Source organism: Anguilla anguilla, chromosome 12, assembly GCF_013347855.1.
Source record: "Anguilla anguilla isolate fAngAng1 chromosome 12, fAngAng1.pri, whole genome shotgun sequence".
Classification (NCBI taxonomy): domain Eukaryota; kingdom Metazoa; phylum Chordata; class Actinopteri; order Anguilliformes; family Anguillidae; genus Anguilla; species Anguilla anguilla.
In genome coordinates this window covers 8,787,911-8,808,040 of record NC_049212.1, presented here as the reverse complement: position 1 = coordinate 8,808,040, position 20,130 = coordinate 8,787,911, and the positions used below count along the sequence as shown (strand labels likewise).

Sequence of the window (20,130 nt, the reverse complement as noted above, 5' to 3'; positions counted from 1 at the left end):
ATAAGGGTGGCTCGTGTGCTTTGAGGAACATGCAGAATACCGAAGGCTGAGCGAGGAGCGTCGATTCCGCACAGATGGCACGCGCGATCTCACAGTAGCAGCGTATACCGGTCCGAGGAGAACCACAGAACTGGAAAGGGAAGCTACGCACTTGTTAGTGAGATTGCTGGGTCTGTGTTTTTGGTTTTTCTGCTAGAATTCACCAATGGATAAATGGACACGTGAAAGGGCACTGTTACGTTTGTAGGTATGCTTGGTTTGCTGCTTGTCAGTGTTGTCCAAAAATAATATATAACTCATATCGTATGCACGTCGGTCTGTCACCAATGCACCTATTGAAGGAGCTCGGAGAAGTGTGGATAACCTGTGGTGCGTTCAGTTTCGCCAATCTATTGGTGGCGGTTTGATTTTTTTATTTTCTTTCATGTGTATTCGTTTAATTTATTAGTGTATTCATTTGTTTGCATGGAAGAGGAACCTGGCGATTGACACCCGAGGCTTATAAAAAGCTGTCCTGCTACCTCATACCTAAACATACCTGAACTTCTCCTGCTGATCTCTTACTGGCCTCACCTGGATTTTGGACGCACGGATCTGCTTACAACTCACTTTCAGAGACAGGGCGAAAGGAGGGGGGGGGCAGAGAGGAGAGAGCGCCGTTATTTGAATCTCGCGTTAACAACCTCACAACACGGACTTCCGAGTGGACAAGGAACCAAAGCCTCTCTTCGAAATCTTTTTATTTTGTATTTTAAAAAATTGGAATCAAAGAGTCACACGGAAAACCTCAGACTACACGGCGGCACTGTGGGGACAGTGGGAGTGAATCCAAAGACGATGGTCCATTGTGCCGGCTGCGAGAGGCCTATCCTGGACAGGTTTCTGCTCAATGTCCTGGACCGAGCGTGGCACGTGAAGTGCGTGCTCTGCTGCGAGTGCAAATGTAATTTAACAGAGAAATGTTTTTCTCGAGAGGGGAAACTGTACTGCAAAAACGACTTCTTTAGGTAAGCGCCGTGCGAGGAGCGTGTCCTTTGCCTTGACTTGCTCTGCCAGTGATAAATGTGTGCGCGAGCGCGCGTTCGTGAGAGAGAAAGAAAGCACATAGACATAGTCCTAAAGACACTTTCCTACGAAACAGCGAGATCTTGTCGAAAAATAAAATCCCGTTGCCTATACACTACTAGTAATATAGCCTATGTGATTATATATATATATATATATATATATATATATATATATATATATATAATGAGAGAGACTATTTTCCGATTACAGCATTTTCGTTTCATAACTAAAAATAGCACTTATACTGTTCTTGAAATACCAGCGTTGACCAACTGAACATTTCGCTAATTTTAAATATTGGAATATCTGTTTCTGTTGCTTTTGTGAAAGTGTAGGCTACTTCGGGCCTACCTTGTATTCTGTGCATCATTTCATGTTTATGAAAATAGTTGCAGATCCAATGTAATGTTCAGCTGTTGTATGCATTTAAATGTAGGCTAAGACTAAATAATCTTATTTGGTGCATGGACAATTTCTTACTAACAGTTTAAAATATATCAGAAATATACTACAGTATACCGTCCGGTGTTTACGTAGCCTATGTGCTCTAGTTAATTCTTAAATTAGGTTTGTGCGTTTTTAATTTTTAATTTTTTCTGCAATACGAAATTGCCGAGGAAAATGTTTAATGCTTCAAAACTAGAGGACTGAAAATTCTGTAATTTATGCTCATCTTCATAGGAGGAAAGAGTGTTTTCCTGTTTGATGTGAAACGGGGTTTTTGAGTTATAAATTAGAAACTCTCATTAGGTTACCGGGTAATTAAATGAGTGTTCATTTGTATTGTTATGTTAAGCAAAGAGCGGATACATTAGACGTCTGCGCAGCCGTCTTTGGTGAGGGTCTGGAGGAAATCGCACTTTGTTTACAACGCTTGCCAGCCAGTGGAGCCGCGGGGCTCGTGACTGTGCCAGGGTTCCAGGAGGAAGTGTAACCTGGCTCAGTGGCACGCGGTTTACGCAGCCCCGCGTGCTCACCGCCATTCGAGTGAAGACTTGATTAGTGCGTTTGAACAGTTAACCGGTCTGAAAAGGGGGCCCCGCTGACAATACAATCACAGACTTACAGTCAACACATTTGTAAGCAAATTGAATACACACTATTTACATAAGTACCCTGTTATATTTAACACCCGTACAATTTAATTATATATTGGTGGGATATTATTATAATTGCTTAAGATTTTGTTGATTTATTAAATAATAGCTGCCAAATATTGTAATTGCAAATTGAACATACAGCAATTTAAAAAAAGAAAGAAAGTATTTCGGAACGTATAAAATAATAATGAAAGACAGATCCACCGTGTTGTATATTTTATTAGGTTAAAATATAGTACACAAAGGAAATAACTATATTCAGATTTTTTATTTCCAATTCCTGTTGTAAATATGTATTCTTTTAGTTCTATCCACCAATCGTCTCATGTACATTATATTTTGAATAAAGAATAATTTGTAAGATAATTATAAATATGACTACAGCAAAAACTGAAATCAATTAGCACACATTTGATTGTTTTTACAACATGCGATTTCTCTTTCTATATATGCATACATATATAAATTTAATTATTTTCATTGGTATTTCATTGGACTTTTCAAATGTCGAGGTCTGGTTCAATTCAGTCGTTAAAAACTACAATTTTCTGTATGGAGAAAAAGACAAATTAATTTATGTGGAAAAGATCTCGCTTCTGTCTAATGAAATGTTGACGAATATTTTAATTAAATCAAGTGATGGCAAGAAACAGTTAATATTTGGTACAACCAGTGCTGTCGCAGCCCACGGATGAACTGTTCGATCTTAAATAAGTAAAAAAAAAAAAGAGACAAATATAAAAAGAATGTTCATATCTCAGGGGTAACGTAATAGTGGACTAATCTGATGTTTTGTGGACCTGCAACAAAACAAAAAAAAAAGAACACTGCTTCACGCGCCGTGGCCTAACGGCGTTTCCTTGGCTTCTCCCCCTCGCTCTTTTCGCAGGCGGTTTGGTACGAAGTGCGCTGGTTGTGCTCAGGGTATCTCGCCGAATGACCTGGTACGGAGGGCGCGGAGCAAGGTGTTCCACTTGAACTGTTTCACCTGCATGATGTGCAACAAACAGCTTTCTACCGGGGAGGAGCTCTATATCATCGACGAAAACAAATTTGTGTGTAAAGAAGATTACCTGAGTAGCAGCGCCGGTAAAGACACCAGCCTTCTCTCAGGTATGGTACAAGCGCGAAATATGCAAAAATGCCTCGTAGTAATTTTCAGCTTCTCTGCGCGCATAGGCCTCTTCGTGGAGGGCTGCCTTGGTTACTGTTCACTGAAATATAGATTTAGAACATTTATACCCTTGGTGTTGCTCAATGTTAGATTACGGGTCTTTGTTGACGCTAATAATATCCAAATTAAGAAGTATGTATTTTTCTCTGAAATTCGTTGTGCTATATTGGAAAATAGTTTATGATTTGATATTTTGATAATGGTAGTGTTTTTTATTTTTGGTCTGTTTATATGCGTTGTGCCTGCTAATATTTAAAGGCTGCTAGCCTACTGTTAGTTGTATTCGGTGAATTATAATTGGAGAAATAATGTATCATTAAATAATATCAATAATGAGTCTGTATCCTTAATACATCATCAATATTGTATACGTATACAGACATATATATATATTGAGCTGACCTCGTAGTTATATTAAATATAAAAGCCCTTCAAACCTTACTCAGTATGTGTGTGTGTGCGTGTATATATATATATTTTTTTTTTTTTGTGTGTGTGTGTGTGTGTGTGTGTGTGTTTCAAAAATTATATCTAAATCCCATTTTAATTTCAAATTATACTGTATTCTTTGCAGTTACGGCATGCAGTGACCCTAGTATGTCTCCAGATTCTCAAGATCAGCTACAGGACGACGTCAAGGACTCGGAAAGTGCGAATTTATCGGACAAAGAGGGGGGTAATAACGAAAATGACGACCAGAACCTTGGCGGGAAGCGACGCGGGCCGCGAACGACCATCAAAGCCAAGCAATTGGAAACCCTGAAAGCCGCGTTTGCTGCAACCCCGAAACCCACTCGGCATATCAGGGAGCAGCTCGCGCAGGAGACAGGGCTCAACATGCGAGTAATTCAGGTACGTTAAATTTAAAATTGAACTGGCAATTTGACTGCGCATTGTAACAAACGTAGGCCTATGGCATTTGTATGGTCCCACGCACTGTTGTCTGTGGTTCTCGACATATAAATCAGTAAAACTTGACAGAATGATAACATAATCATTTTTGTTGATTTGTCGTGTTGGTGGTGGTGCTGGGGGATAGAAGGTTAAGCGCAAATCTTTTCCTTTACGCACCTGTGCTGCGAATTTTTAAACTTCAGATTTTGGCTGTTTTCTGCGATTTGTCAAGCGTTCTGTTTGCCAATATATTTATCCGTAAATGATATGACACCACAGACCTGCCTGTCTGCTCATTTTCATATTTGGCATGTTGCCCGTATTTCTTTTTGAGGAAAGGAACACATTGAATTGAAAATAGAAATAGTTTGTTTTCTGCCAGTAAATAATTCAGTGCTTTTTTTAGTTTTAAATGAGTACATACATGGATATTTTAGAAAACTAGCTATAAATGACGGAAAGAGACTTGCCAACTGGCGTGAGACCGTTTTGCCACCACTTTTGAGCATGCTGTGCGCGTGCTCAGCCCAGCGGAAACCTGGAAATCTGTCGGTCTCAGGCCAGTGCAGATTCACCCTGTAACGTTCAGCATGAATCCTGTCTTCTTTTTCTTCTTCACAGTTACCTGAAGTGTAGTGTTAATGCATTTAAAATTATGACAGACGAATTATTGCTTTTAAACACGGCCATTGTACGTCAAGTTTTCCAGCAAATGAGGGCTGTATCGCCTGTGCTCTCTTCGGGCTCCTGGTGTTTGTAAAGGCGGCTGAAATGACATAGTTGATAACCGGCATCAGAACAAAATCGAACTGAATTCAAACCGAACCCAACGCTAGTGGAGACAAAATAATGCGATTTACGAGGACTCTGATATGTTTACGAATGTAGACGGACATGCCGTTGCCTCGAGTAAGCGGTGTGCGGGGGACGTGGTAAATGTATTAATATGAATTGGAACAAAAGATCAAGTGGAAAAAAACGAGAGATTAATGGATTGTGAGGTTAGATATGTAAGAGCACCAGGGTTAGGTGTAATTAGTCGAAGGAATTCAAGGGTGGATATATGTATTACGAAATAATAAACTCGCACAGCCGGTTAATATATCGGTAACAACCCTCCTATTAAGCATTAATTGTGGATTTAAAGTCCCCACTGTCGCTCCCGCTGTCGGGGTAAATGGAGGGTTAGGAGGTCATTAAAGAGAGGTTAGATCGGAGACGCTGGGAGTGATGATAATTAGGAGTAATCATGTCACGACACTACGAATTCGCTCAATCACTTCAGCTCATCCCAGACGAGTCGCGCGCCGCACCTCACACGGCACGGAGGCAACGTTCCGGCCGCGACCAAAACCACCAACACACAGAGCTTATTATACTTGCTGCCACAATGTATTATTCTTTTTTCAAAATTGTTGTCACTGTTGTTGCGGTTATACGGTAATTCTGTGTATTGTTCATAAAAGTTTGTTGCGCGTGCGCTTTCCTATTTCACGGCAGCATACGCCTGCCAGGTCAAGGTTCTATGCGGGAAAAAAAAGAAATTGTTGCAAATTGTATTTGCTGCTATTTGGTTTACTAGCGCTTTAAGTCCATCTTGATTTGTTTTGAGTATATTTATATGGGAGATTGTGAGATTATTCTTTAGGTCTGTGAATTTGCGCTGTATCCATTTCAGCGTTGTGATTAGTCAGCATTTATTTGGATGCTTGCTTTTTTTTTGGATGCGGAGTCTTAAAATGATTGCTACAAAAACGTGCATCTGCGCTATATTTTGCTAATAAATAATGTATCCATAAATACGCCAATGAACTCGTCGCGTTGACACTGGGATTTTGTTTTGAACTTTATTGGTTTGGTATTTATAAACATGCAGAGGCCCATGCTAGTGCGTTCTGTAGCATGTCGTAATTCCACGCATTTTAGTTCCTTTGTGGAACCATGATCAAATTAAGAAAACAGAGGCGTGCTTCTGGAAGTTTTTCCTTTTTTTTCTCGATATTAAATGTGGATGCAGTGTCCACGTGCTGTTTTACTGTGAGCGCGTGGGGAAAATAACTGAGGTTTGATGTCACATTGTAGGCCTATGTTGTTGCAGAAGTAAATCCTTTTTAAAATTGTATTTCTATCAATTACGTTAATATTAATTACTTAAACTTGGCTTAACAATGCGCAGGTATGGTTCCAGAACCGGCGGTCCAAAGAGCGGCGCATGAAGCAGTTGAGCGCTCTGGGCGCCAGGAGGCACGCGTTCTTCCGAAGCCCGAGGAGAATGAGAACGCTCGTGGATCGGCTGGAGCCCGGAGAGCTTATTCCAAACGGCCCTTTCTCGTACTACGGAGGTCAGTGCGCGCGCGCGCCAGCGCGCTTCACCGGGTTTATCTCTTTCGCGAGTCGGTATGAAATGTTGCATGCTCTGGCGTGTTTGTCAAGCGCATCTCCCATTTGTCAAGATGCCCCATGACGCCTTTGAAGACAGACAGAGCTTATCTGATGAGCGCTTGCAATCACATGGAAATGGAGAGCAGAGAAACACAGATTGATCAATGATTACTTTTCAAATGATTATTTAGGAATGCCCGGTATTTTTTTGTTGTTTATTAAAATGCCGTCTAAAGTTATGACAAATAAATTTGCAGCGCATACTGCTTTTCAGAGGAGTAGAAATTTTGTGAATGAAAGATTAACATTAAGAATTAAGAATTTTAGCATAATCAAGAGCAACTTGTTCCGCGGCATTCGTGTATTTTAACTGGCGAAGTTTGAATTGAATGAGCATTCGTTTAAAACCGGAATGTGAGTAGTAGCCTATGTTAGAACTTTATGCATAAACTGCTTTTTTGTCAATAAGTGAAGTCTGTAGACCGCTGTGTTCTTGGTGCTTAACTTTGAGTTTTCTAAATTTGCCCTAGAAAACTCAAGTACTACTTTTCTTTGCCAACATTTGCGAATTGTTATTTTGCGTCACCAAATCCCATTCTAAAATTCGCTGAGCGACTAAAGACGATTAAAGACGCTAGGATTAGACTGAATCTGAGATTGTGTGCCAAAGTGGAATATTTTTCAACAGTTCCACTGATTATTAATATTAATACGTGTACACTTAAGTAGAAATTGTTAATCAAAATCTAAATATATTGACACAGTAGCCTACTACCAACACGACTGACGATGTAATAATAATAATATTAATAACCTTATAGCGTATAAGAATGTTTGTGTCAGGTATATGGCCGTTGCCGTTGTGTTTAGCTCAGTTCTAGAGAACAATGACGCAGATCGCTCACTCACCAATTCCGGAGGTTTCCGCTCATTTTAGAGACAGACTGTGATTCCCTGCCCGGAACGATTTCATTAATATTCAACCATTTAACTACTAGAGGGGTTTTCCCAGTGCCACTGGCCTCTAATTTAGTGGCTTTTGTGTTCTTGCCATTGGTTTGTAGTGCGCTGTGAGCTGGACATGTAATCTGATGGATCTCAGCTTCTGTTTATTGATTTGCGTACAGAGATAGTGGCATGCAGGCTCATAGAATCTGAAATCCTCCCTGTGTCATACTTTTGCTTTTTTGTTTGTTTGTTTGTGTTTGTTTATAACAAGTGTCTCGTAGTTCTTGGGTAAATTTTAGAACGCGCAAATTTCTTGTGACCAAGAAATGTTTTACAAAAACATTTGAAATTACAATAAATAAAAAAAATACACTTTTGATCTGTAGACCTTAATGTGATATTATCTGGAGCACAGCGGTAATAGACACTTTTGGCGAGTTATGAAACTGATTCAAATACTTGTTCCCCTAAAATACGCAATTTAGTCTAATTTTGCCGCACGTTGTTCACGTTGTGTGGTGTCGTTTGGAGCACGTGGCCAGGGTTAGCTCTCTCTGCGTGTTTGCCGCTCTCGATGCCTTCCCGCGCTTATTCAGCCGAAATAATGCCGGGAACATGTATCAGAAGGTAGAATCTGATCTCAAAAATTGATTCCTTTAATGAATTTATCAGAGAAATTGTTCTCCCCTCCCGGGTTTTGATTTAAGCACAATGTGTGCTGTGACCAATGCTGTACGAAAAAAACCCTCTCTTCCACTGCAGGGTATAATAAACGCACTGAATTTTAAAAAAAAGTTTTTTCATTACCAGTCCTTTGCCCCACACACATACATGCACCGCACATACCCCCAAACCCCCCCCCCCCCCCATGAAGCCGTTAACCCCCGGTGTGCTTGTTTATCCGCAGATTATCAGGGCGAGTACTACGGGCCGGGGGGCAACTACGACTTCTTCCCCCAGGGCCCCCCGTCGTCGCAGGCGCAGACCCCCGTCGACCTGCCCTTCGTGCCCTCGGCCGGCCCCACGGGGACGCCCCTGGGGGTGATGGACCACCCCCTGCCGGGGCACCACCCGCCCAGCGAGGTGCAGCGCTTCTCCGACATCATGCCGCACCACCCGGGCGACTCCCCCAGCCCCGAGCCGGGGGTCCCCGGCCCCCTGCACGGGCACGGCCTCCCGTCCGAGGCCTTCGGGCCCAACCCCCCCTTTACCTCACTGTCGCTCAACGGCAGCGCGTACGGCAACCACCTCTCGCACCCGCCCTCAGAGATCAGCGAGGCCACCGTCTGGTAGCTTTGGGAGGGACCGGGGGAGACTGGGGGGGGGGGGGGGGTTTGGGGAGGGGGGTGGTTTGGGGTGGGAGAGTCGCCCTGAGGTGGACAGAACTACTGGACGGAAGAGAGGGGAGGGCGCAGAACAGAGACGCTGGGAAGTCGTTTGATTTATGTCGTTCTTATTTATTTATTTCTGAAATTATTCTGCCGGGGTCTCCCCCCCCCCCCCCCACACTGATCTGAGCGGGAGGGGGGAGCCGCGGTGACAGGAAGGCCAGGGAGACGGGGAGCCGTGCGTTTCACACGCGTGTGGCTCGGTCTGCGCCCGCGTTCGGGCGGAAAGAGGAGTCCACCGGGAGGCGGAGTGTGGCTGGAGAGCCGTGCCGTGTGCGTTCACACGCGTGCGTTTCCCGTGTGTGGCGTGTGCGTGGCATGTGCATACCGTGTGCCTGGCATGTGCGTTCCACACGTGTGGCCTGTGCGTGGTTTGTGCGTGGCGTGTGCTTGGCGTGTGCGTTGCGTGTGCGTTGCGTGTGCTTGGCGTGTGCGTTGCGTGTGCTTGGCGTGTGCTTGGCGTGTGCGTGGCGTGTGCGTGGCGCGTGCGTGGCGTGTGCTTGGCGTGTGCGTGGCGTGTGCTTGGCGTGTGCGTTGCGTATGCTTGGCGTGTGCATTGCGTGTGCTTGGCGTGTGCTTGGCGTGTGCTTGGCGTGTGCGTGGCGTGTGCTTGGCCTGCCCTGTGCACCGGCGATCGGCGCAGCTCGGGCACGGGCAGCGACGGCCGCCGTCCAAAAACACTTCACCTCCCCGGGAAAAAGAAAAAGAACATCAATTTCTTTCCTTTTTTTTTGGCACGAAGAAACGACACTCGCTTCTGTCACGGACTCGAACGGCTCTATGTGAACGGAAAGCCCCCGGGGACGGCTGCTTTTCACGCTGGCACCGCGCTGCTGGCACCGTGAAGGGAAGGAAGGAGGCGTCAAACTGGCACACGCGTGGCACTCGACGTGCCCCCCGCACCCCCCCGCTCGCGTGAGTGCCCCCTCAGACCTCACTGCCTCTCCAGGCACCGCCATACTGACACTTAACCCCCCCCCCCCCTCCCCCTTTCATACTGAACCCCCCCCTCCCCAAAACGCCAGGAGCAAATCATTTTCTTTGGACTTTTTTTTTCTTTCTTTCTTCAGTTTTTTTTTTTTTCTTCTTGAGAAATCCACCAAATCCCACGAAAGCTTGTCTTCAAAAGGCAAAAATGTTACAAAAGAATAAAAAAAAAAGTTATATGGATTGTTATACCCTTTATTTAATGTAAGAGAACTTGAAATGTTTTGCGAAATGAAGTCTACCTTCTAAAATCTTTTAATAAGGGTGTTAAAGGGACTGAAACAGTCAACTGTTTACGTAATAATATTTAATTCAGGAGTTTAAAGGTATCAACCACATTTTAAGAACCTCTTGAACCAGATAAAAAAAAAATTGTTCCAAGCAACCAACCAAACTTTTGTATTGATTTTATTTATATTGTATGAAGGAAAAACAAGTTTGCTGCGGTTGTGGTTCACTGTGCTAGTTTGTACAAGATGTTGTTTACAAAAAAATATTTAAAAAATGAAGGAAAAAAAAACACAAGTAGACAGTTGCCAAATAAAAATATAGCACAAATACTGTAAACGTGCTTTGCACCGTTAACTACAGTAGGCGTTATAACAAAGTGTAAGTGTTCAAAAAGATCTTAAGAAGTTTTTGCTTCTTATGTTTTCTTTAGTCTGCTGAAAATAAGCATAAAATTGTTAATATAACATACTTAGACCAACAGGTTTTATTTTTGTGTCTTTAAAGGAAAATCCAAACTATAGAAATTGATGGTCGAATATGCAGCCAATCGCTGCTACTTTCTTTAAATATCAAACCACTCATGTCTTTTATTGTTGGAATAAGACTTATTATTATAAGACCCAAGCTTATGTGACCTCCAGTGCATATTAGACCATTCACTGTATAAATACGACATGTTGAAAGAATTGTGAGTTTTTAATAAAAATAGAAATTATAAAAGCTGAACAGTAAAAGGATTTTTTTGGCCAGGTTAGACTACAGTTATCCTAATTTTAAGAATGTGTCTGGGCCTGTATTTTAATTGTCAGTTAGTTAGCTGCATTAACAGATTACATGGATGACTAACTCTGATCTTTAACATTAAATTAACTTCAGGTCTGCTAAGTCCCTCAACACCATTCTACAGCAAATAAAATAAAATAAAAAATAGAGCAATGCCCTCCTGTGCAAAATGTAGGTTTTGAGTTCTTTCGACGTATATTCAGTCGAAATGCATTTGCTGTGAAACGACTACACCGTCTTATCACTGAAATACAGACCAACGAACATCGCCCCTTATCTCGCGAGGACAGGATCTTCTCTGAGGCCGCGTGAAAAATACGAGTTGTCAATTTTTTAAAAATGGGAAACAAAGGCTGCAAAAAATAAAATAATAACAACAAAATAAACTGTCGACAGCAACAGTAAGAGAAAATCAGCTTTCCTCGGTGTTGTGCCGCGTGCTTGGTGGGGGGTGGGGGGTGGGGGGTGGAGGGGGGGGGGGGGATTCACGAGACTGTCTGTGAGGAGGATGGGACGCTGAAAAGGAAACATTTATTTTCTCAGTGACTATGAAGGGTTTGAGGGGAGCACGCTGCAGTGATTTTAAATAAGGGCTGTACTACTGACACACCGTATCACGCCACAGCACTGTCGAGATGAAGAGGCCTGTCCGTGTCAGAACGTTTCTCTATGAAGCCGGGAAATGCCTTTGCGGGAAAAGAAAAAAACCCACTGTGTACACGTATTGCTTCGTTGCTGTTAATCTCATATTTTAAAATGTACGGTTTAAATCTCCACAAATATTGAGCGGTTTAGACGTAGTGCGGTGGAAGGCCTGCATCCAGCATGGCCAACCGGAATTCCCTGCCCCCCATCCCCAGCCCGCCCCCAATCTCCTTGTAGGGCTGCGGCCAGCAGAAACTGGACAGGTGCCTCTACATTACTGGCACGTTCTCTCCACAGCTCCCTCCTGACCACTCTGCCCTGACCCCGTGCTGCACCTGCCTTCACCTGCGCTCGCTAAACTGCACATACACCACGAAACACGGGCAAGGGTCACAGCAAAGCGCACGCACGTGCAAAGTCTGCATGTGTACAGTCAGACGTAAACATACAAACGCAAACACACATACACAGCGTTGGTAGTTTTTTTAATTTTTTAATTTATTTTTTACAGAAAAATAAAACATTTTCCTCAGGTTATTATTTTTTTTTAAGTTTATTTCAATTTTATGAGAAGTCGAAAAGAGAGGGGGAAATACCAGAAGAATATGTAATATTGATTTGCTTTTTCTAAAGAAGTATAAAATTATTCATAGGTGCAGTGCGGAGTAATGGGGGCATCGGCGCGTGAAAGCCTTTATCTCGCCGTGCCGTGTAGCTCACTCAGGGCTGCGCCCAGCACATAATCCCCGCATGAATTAATCATGGCGCTGGGAGTTAAACAGTCCCGGCGCTGCCTGCGGACCCCGGCGGGGGGTGGGTCCGGGGGTGCGGGGGCTTAACGGCGCCGCCGGCTGCCCTCCGCCACGACCCAAGAGGGTACAGCTCTTTACATTTAAATTCACATTGATTGGCTATCGAGTATTGGCTTGTGCTGACCTTGTAGATATGTTAAATATAACAATGGTCGTCAAACAGCACTGATTGAAATAAATAAATAAATAATGGCGCCCCCAATCACCGATGCGTTTTCTGGATACGAAACAAGTTTTGAGGAAATAAAAATACGGGAGTTGCTGGACCAGTTTGATAATGCAGAACAAAATAATGCAAGTTTTAAAAGAGACGTTCCACCATTTACAGCAAGAGCTCTCTTTTAGCAACAGATCATAAAATAAAGACACCGTAACTTTGGTTCATAGGGATTTATGTTCACAAATAAATATATTAAAAATCTCATTAAAATAAGAAAATGCAGCATACGAACACTAAATTATAATAGATATCAGTAATAATAAATCAGCATTTGTAAAAGGGTGGCAAGCAAACCGGCGGTTTTGATGACATAATTGCAGAACTACTGTTGCCAAGCTGGTGGCACGCGCGACCGCCTCACGCGGATGGGGAAGGTGTCGTGAGAATCACAGTACATTTCAACGGTGTCAAGTGTGAACGTGCTGAATTTCTGCCCGCGCGAATCACAACGTTGTGCAGTCCTATCTTATTTTGCGTGGGAGTCCATAGGGTTTTTCCAACCTTGTTACAAGAGAACTATTTACAGACGAATATTTTTTTTTAATGAAAACATTGATATTGGAATATAATGATATTTTGAAATGCTTGGTTAAAATGTCTAGGTGGTTAAGAAGATAGTAGGCTTTGACGAAAACACAAGTGACATAAGTTCCCTTATGCAATGAAAATATATCGCCATATATGGAAACAAATATTCTGTAGTACATTGAATATTAAATTTGAATATATAGCCGTTTTTGTTTAATACGGCATTCTGTAGAACAGCTATACAAATATGTCTTTAATGAGATTAAAGTAGCAACAACTGGAAAATTTAGAAATATAAATAAATTATTTAAGTCAGTTGTCATGACAATATGTTAAACGTCTCAAGCAATTTGCTTATTTCACCAATAAGTCAGTGTCATACCCACAGGCGGAGTATGATGGTAAAGAAGGGGGGGGTATTGATTTGCGGGCTTGATCGCGAACTGGGGGGTTTAAATCGCGGACCAAATGGGGAGACATGGAACACCTTTCAGATGCAGAGGGGAGGGGCGCCCCTCTTAATCTCCCCCTATGGTTATTACTTGATATCGTTGGTAAATCTGGTTAAGTCCTGAAATTATTATCAAGAACGTCTTTTGTTGCGTCAAGAATGAAACTGGATCTCTTATATGTAAAAACAGGCTATATTATTTAGTAATGTTTGGATCGCGGTACGGTGATTCCTCGTATAGCCCTTGTTGTAAGGTTAGTTTGAGATTGATTCAGGATGTTACCTTCGCGCCTTTACTTAATGATTTTCTGCATGGTGTCATATTTTCTGACACTCTGATAAATGCTTGCTAGCTTGCTTGCTTTCGAACCAGCACTCACGATTGTAAAAAAAAGTCACACTGAACTTGAATCTTGTGGATACACAGCACCACGGTAGGATAGAATAGATAATAGGATATACGCATATAATTTAATCTCAGATGGACCAAAAAACATTTTGATTTTTATCATATCTTCATTTTATCTTTCAACATAATACGTGTAACTTCTTAATAAATCACTGATCAACAGGCCTACACGCATCTTCACTTGTTACGAAGCTCTCCTTCACGTGCTAGTTAAAACCAGTAATACTTGACAAGAAGTGAGCTGTCATTTTCAGTTAATATTTGCCATAATTTGCCTTTCTCGTTATCTATGTCTGACAAAATGGTTGGAAGACGTAGGCTATTGACGCAGTGTGGTGAGGATAATACCAAGAATATGTATTTGGCAGGTCTAAATATTGGAGTTGAGTGGACCTCGTGAGCCGTTACTCGGTGCTTGCAAAAAATTACATCGCAAAACCATTTTCTTTCTATTATAAAGGCCTTTATGGTGCTGTGGGTTTTAATTGTAAACCATTTAGCTGTGCTCTGACGGCAACAATGTGGCGTAGTGCAACATTTTGGTTCAGCTGTTCCAGAAAACGAAGACGTTTATTCAAAGGAACGATTTCACCCTGTCAGTGGTGCGTAGGCAGACTTCAGATGTTTACCGAAATGTGTGCAATTTACCGTCACATGGTGATGATGGGGAGGACGTTGTGTGTAATTTTGTGACACGTTTTCACCTCTGGAGTCGAAATGAATCTTCGTTTTGAAATGAAATTCATGCTTTTTGGACAGCCGCGCTTGTTTAGTTATGATATATAGCTATGGACGTGTGAATGCTAACTGTCTTGATTGAAGCGCTGATATCAGTGAGCGTACGAATTGGTTAAAAAAAATGGCACTCAAGACCTTACATATTTAATATTACGACGTAATAGGAGATATATTATTGCCATCGCCCATTTCGCGGGAATCTCACCGAGGAAAATCCAAGATTGACTTTTTGAATCCATACGTTATTTACTGCCTAATGCTCGGGCCTGTTTGAATACATTTGTCTCCATCGCATTCATTGAGAGTACTACATCACCGGGAGGGCTTTCCAGCCGAGCTGGCGTCTCCACGCTCCAGAAGGGTGCCCCTCGCTTGTTTTCTCCCCGCCACGCGGGGCCCGGAGCCGCGATAATGGCGGAGCGCGATGAGGGGTAAAATCAAGACGGAGGGGCTGCCATCAGCGGCCTGCGGAGGCGCGCCGCGGCTCCCCCCGGCCGAACCGCGCTGGCGCTTCCCCGGGAGGGACGGTCACGCAAGGGAGTACACCGTGTGTGTGTGCGTATGTGTGTGGACGGGGGTGGTGTCGGCGGGTGTTTGTGTGAGTGTGTGGTGTTGGATGAGAGCGTTATGAATCCGTGTCAGGAATATACTGAGGTGATATGGGGTCAGTATTATGTAAAACGTCCGTAGAAAAAAAAGTCCTGTTTGTTCATAATTGAGACAGATGAGCTGACTGTAATGAACTCCATATGTAAACGAGGGTGTTTACAGTATGGGGCGACCTTTTGATCTGGATCAATCGTTATCGATCAGGAAGTACAAGCTCACGGCTACCTGCCCTGTGTTTACCTGTGCAGATACAGTGGTGGCAGGGCAGGGAGCCAGAGAGCGACATACAAAGGACACACTCTCCACTCTGCTCCCTGGTGGCCGAGTGAGAACCTGCAACCACCTTCATTTATTTGCATTGATGTTAAAGGGACAATTAACATTGTTTTTAAAAATATATCATTTTAGTTTTATTGTGCGTTTTCGATGGACCCAGACAGTCTTTGTGTGCAATGAAAATATTTCATATATTTACGCCGACCTGCCGGCTTTCGAGAGTTCAGGGCCTAAAGGAAAACAATTCACAAAATAACTTTAAATATTTTGTACAGCGTCGTCGTTATGTTTCCAGAGGTTGTACGCATAAACACATTTCTTTTATTCACATTTCAGAACATAAATATCAGTTTTTTATTGTTCCCTTACTGTTTTCATAGAGTGCAGCTGTCCCAGGTTGAAATTCTTCCAGCTGAAAGTGATGTTATCTATTTTTTTGAAGAATAATCAGGTAATATAGGAGAGAGCGGGGCAAAACATAACGCGGGGTTAAATGTAACATTTCACTCTCGGCACTTTCAGTCAGATTGCTAGTGAATAGTATGTCCCAGAAAGTTAATTGTGGTGTGTAATCATAGCCAAGAAATGTAGGTTGTGTGTATTAAAAATGATTCATCTATCTCTAGTAATATTTTAAGAATTGAGCCAAATACAAATACCGTTAGTTATTTCCCCTCTCGCCCATACGTACGTATACGTACAGGATTTTTTTACTCCTTCAGTTTGTGTCAATGTTTTCAAAAAGCCCAGACAGTTTTGCGTACGGTGAAGGATATTTTGGATATTTATTGAATATTCTGGCGATCTGCCGTCTTTACACGAGACTAGGGCAGTGGAAACCAACACTGTTCCTGGAGATCCACCATTCTGTAGGTTTTCACTCCAACCCTTACGCAGCACACCTCATTCAACAGCTAGAGATCTTTGTTGAGCTGCTAATTAGTAGAGTCAGGTGTGCCAAATTAGAGTTGAAATGAAAACCTACAGGACGGTGGGTCTCCAGGAACTGGGTTGGTTACCACTGCCATAGGCTATTGTAAAGCCGGCAGGTCGCCAGAACCCTCTCCGCACGGTAAAATAGTCTTTGAAAACTGAAAGTGAATTAAAAATATTTCAATATTGTGTCTTAATGTTTGCTTGCATCTGACAGGGCTCCTGTGAAAGAGACATCGGTCTCTGTAGGAGCTCTCTGCATAAATAAAGGTTAAATATTTTTCTTAATTAAAAAGAGAAGGTGAACTGTCCCTTGAAGGCTTAGCAAGACATCGGCCTCGTTTTATTTTCCTTTGCGTAATCATTTTGAGACCCTTTGTTTTGATTTGCGCAAACATCGCGTTACAATTTATCGTTCATATCTCAAATGCATAAATAAATAAATAAATACATAAATGCTTTTATCATCATACTATTTGATCCACGCGGTTTGGTGCGTTGCTGGTGCCGTTTGCTCCTCGGTGGAACTGCAGAGTGTCTGCGCAGCCGCGTTGAAAGCCAGCTGCAGGCCTGTTATCTCCTATCTTGTTGTGATGTGAGATCGGGGCGTTCGGAGTTCGGGGTGTTTGTTTCCGCGTTACTGTACAAAGGCGCGGTGGCGCGCGGTTAATTAAAGAAATCCCTGCTTACCTAGAGAGGGAATACCAGGATTAAGGCAGAGATTTGCTACTCAGACTTGAGACATCGTTAATCAATTTAAACCTATTAGACAATTAATTTACTCCGGTGAGCGCGCGCGATATCCAGGTACACTAATCCGCTCCCGCACTGTCGATGTCTGCCGATGAGTATTGAGTCAGCCGCGCGCGGAGAGGCACCCGTGTGCGATTACACAGTTCCCTTAAAGGCCTGCGATTCTGAACATACATACACTCGCGTTTCAGCGGATGCCTGTGAACATTCGCATCAGCGTTCGTGTTCATATGGATTAAGGAGACCGTATTGCCGTCCCTTTTGACTGGAACTCTACCGAGGCGCTATGCTGCTCTAAGAAAGTACGGGCTTAAATGGACTGTGTGATGAGGAAGATGATGATGATGAAAGGAGTGCTGTGGACCCGCAAGGAGGCGGCGCGGTGGCGAAAACGGTGCTCGTGATGGACAGGAAGTGAACGGGTAGCGGTGTTGCCATGGAAATGAACTGAATGGCGGGAACCCCTGAGAGTAAAGTCGTGACATCAGAAATTGCAGGGAGGAGGATAACGGCGATGAAGGGGACGGTTATTTTGCCACGTGGGACTTGAACTTTGCGCATTCTGGTCAAACGGCCTGTCTTCTGATACTCGTGAGTCACTGTCACTCACCAGCCTCTGTGCTTAACAGGGCCCCACACTGGCTGAGTCCAGCATGGTGCTGAGTCTCTGGTGGTGGGGGGGTACAAGGGGGGAGGGGGGGGGGGGGTGTATGGAGATCGGGCTGGTTCTGTTGAGGGGTCCATGTGGGGGGTTTGATGGGCAGTCAGAGGGGCAGGTGCAAGCTTGTGCACCCCCCCCCCCCCTTTCCCCCCTCCCTCTGAGGTCTGGGGCAGGCTGGCACAGGTGGGCTTTTTGCCGACCAATCAGATCTAGCGCTTTTCCAATTAAAGCAAGTCTGTGCCAGAGCAGCCAAGCAGAGCTGTTATTCGACTCTATTAAAACCAATAAAGCAAGAGGCACACAGCCATGCTACTGACTGAGATTAAAACATAGGGGGTGTGTGTGTGTGTGTGTGCGTGTATGTGCGTGTGCGTGCTTATGAGTGCGTGTGTGTGTGTGTGAGTGTGCGTGTGTGAGTGTGAGAGAGAGAGAGTCTTTATGCCTTTGCTGGGTGTATGTCTGTGTCTTGGTGTGTTTGATGGGAATGTGTGTACTGTGTATATCCTTGACAATTTTGCAATTGTATCTGTGAAAATGTGTGTGTGCGTCTTTGTGTGTGCGTAAGAGATAGAGGGAGAGAGAATAGGTCAATTTCATACATTATAAAGGTGGCTAGCTGAGCCAGGCTGAAATACAATTGGAAAATATAACACAAATTAACAATGAAAATAAATCATCGTTTTTAATGTGAGGGGGTTTGAGCTGTGATCTTGCATAACAGCAGACTTACACCATGATTGCGACACAGCCACAGTCCTGCTGATGTCACAGACTGAAACCCTCTTTATATCCCCGCAGAATTTAAATGCACACGTTGGGGATCTCCAAACTCAACTCCTGGAGAGCCACACTCTCCGCAAGTCTTACGCTAATAAACAGGAAACGCCGCAGCTCTCCAGGTCTAGAGCTTGAGATCCCCGGCGCACATTTCGCGCCAGTTCAGTTTGTTTGTCTCCCCAGTTACTCGAGCCGCCCACCGGGTGGCGCTGTCAGCCGTAGGGGGCAACGGGCGCCAATCGCCGTTTAATCAGGAAACGCCGATGACGCACAGCCACATATGGTGGAGATTCGAAGGGCTTGGCCTTTGCTGTTGAGTATCGTGTCTTGTCGAACCTGTGCATTGTAGTTGTCCATGACCGTGAAATGCACTTTTTCGTACGTGGCTTTGGATAAAAGCGTCTGCCAAATAAATGTAATGTAATGTAATGTTTTGTTTTTAAACTGAGGCTAAAACTGAAGAAGAGCGGTCAGTCACGTGAGGACCTGTGTACCGTCCTGTTGGTTTCCGTTTCGGCAGCTTGTGGGGACCGATCCGTCGTGAGGCCATCGGGCGTGGACGCACGTGCTTTGGGCGTGCTCATTAGGGGTGAAGTGGCTGAGCGAAGCGTTTTTTGAATATAAGGGGGGAGGAGGCAATTGACAATGCTGGGTGGGTTTATAAGGCTGGGGTGGGGCGAGGCGGGGGCAAGCAGAATAGCAGTGCCTTCAAAAATGTTTTGTGTGTGAACGACTCATTGCACCAGATAAATTCACCTGATCAGTGCTGCTTCTCTGCCTTGGCCAGAACCTTTTTTTTTTGATGGGGGGGGGGGGGGGTTCTCATCCCCACACAGAATTTAAGGGGTCAACTGCTGGATCTGTCTCTTCTCCCAACACAGCTTTCCCTCTCCCTCTCTCCCCTTCTCCATCCTTTCTCTTTATCGTTCTCCATTTCTTTCTCCACATCTTTTGCATTGCCACTGCTCCCTTACTTTTTTCTCCCTTTCACTTTTTCTTTCCACGCTCTCTGTCCCTCCCTCCCTCTCTCTCTCTCCCTCCTTCCCTCCCTCTTCTCCCTCCTCTCTCTCTCTCCTTCTCTCCCTCCCTCTCTTTCTCTCTCTCCCCCTCCTCTCTCTCTCTCTCTCCCTTCTTCTCTCCCTCCTCTCTCTCCCTCCTTCTCTCCCTCCTCTCCCTCCTCCCTCTCTCCCCTCTCTCTCTCTCCCTCCTTCCCTCCCTCCTCTCTCTCTCGTTCTCTCTCTCCCTCTCTTTCTCTCTCTTCCCCCCTCTCTTTCTCTCTCTTCCCCCCTCTCTCCCTCTCCCTCCTTCTCTCTCTCCCTCTCTTTCTCTCTCTCCCTCTCTCTCTCTTTCTCTCCCTCCTCTC

General features: G+C 44.0%; 1 protein-coding gene across 2 annotated transcripts; it reads left to right on the top strand.

Annotated features, from left to right (window-relative positions):
• Positions 1-18: 18 nt before the first annotated feature.
• Positions 19-8,873, top strand: lhx1a (LIM homeobox 1a). 2 transcript variants are annotated; one of them, XM_035384486.1, is made up of 5 exons: positions 19-1,007; positions 3,058-3,281; positions 3,950-4,194; positions 6,413-6,578; positions 8,474-8,873. In XM_035384486.1, exons 1-5 carry the CDS (start codon positions 838-840, stop codon positions 8,857-8,859), a joined length of 1,191 nt encoding a protein of 396 aa, XP_035240377.1. In that variant the 5' UTR covers positions 19-837; the 3' UTR covers positions 8,860-8,873. The 2 variants fall into 2 exon arrangements, with proteins under 2 accessions (XP_035240377.1, XP_035240376.1); XM_035384485.1 differs by having other exon boundaries at positions 3,917-4,194.
• The last annotated feature ends 11,257 nt before the right edge of the window (positions 8,874-20,130 follow it).

Excerpts from the sequence above, each read along its gene's own strand:
- lhx1a (XM_035384485.1), top strand. The coding sequence starts at position 838 with ATGGTCCATTGTGCCGGCTGCGAGAGGCCTATCCTGGACAGGTTTCTG. Across the intron at positions 1,008-3,057 it reads TGCAAAAACGACTTCTTTAG|GCGGTTTGGTACGAAGTGCG; the intron begins GTAAGCGCCGTG and ends CTCTTTTCGCAG. Across the intron at positions 6,579-8,473 it reads CCCTTTCTCGTACTACGGAG|ATTATCAGGGCGAGTACTAC; the intron begins GTCAGTGCGCGC and ends GTTTATCCGCAG.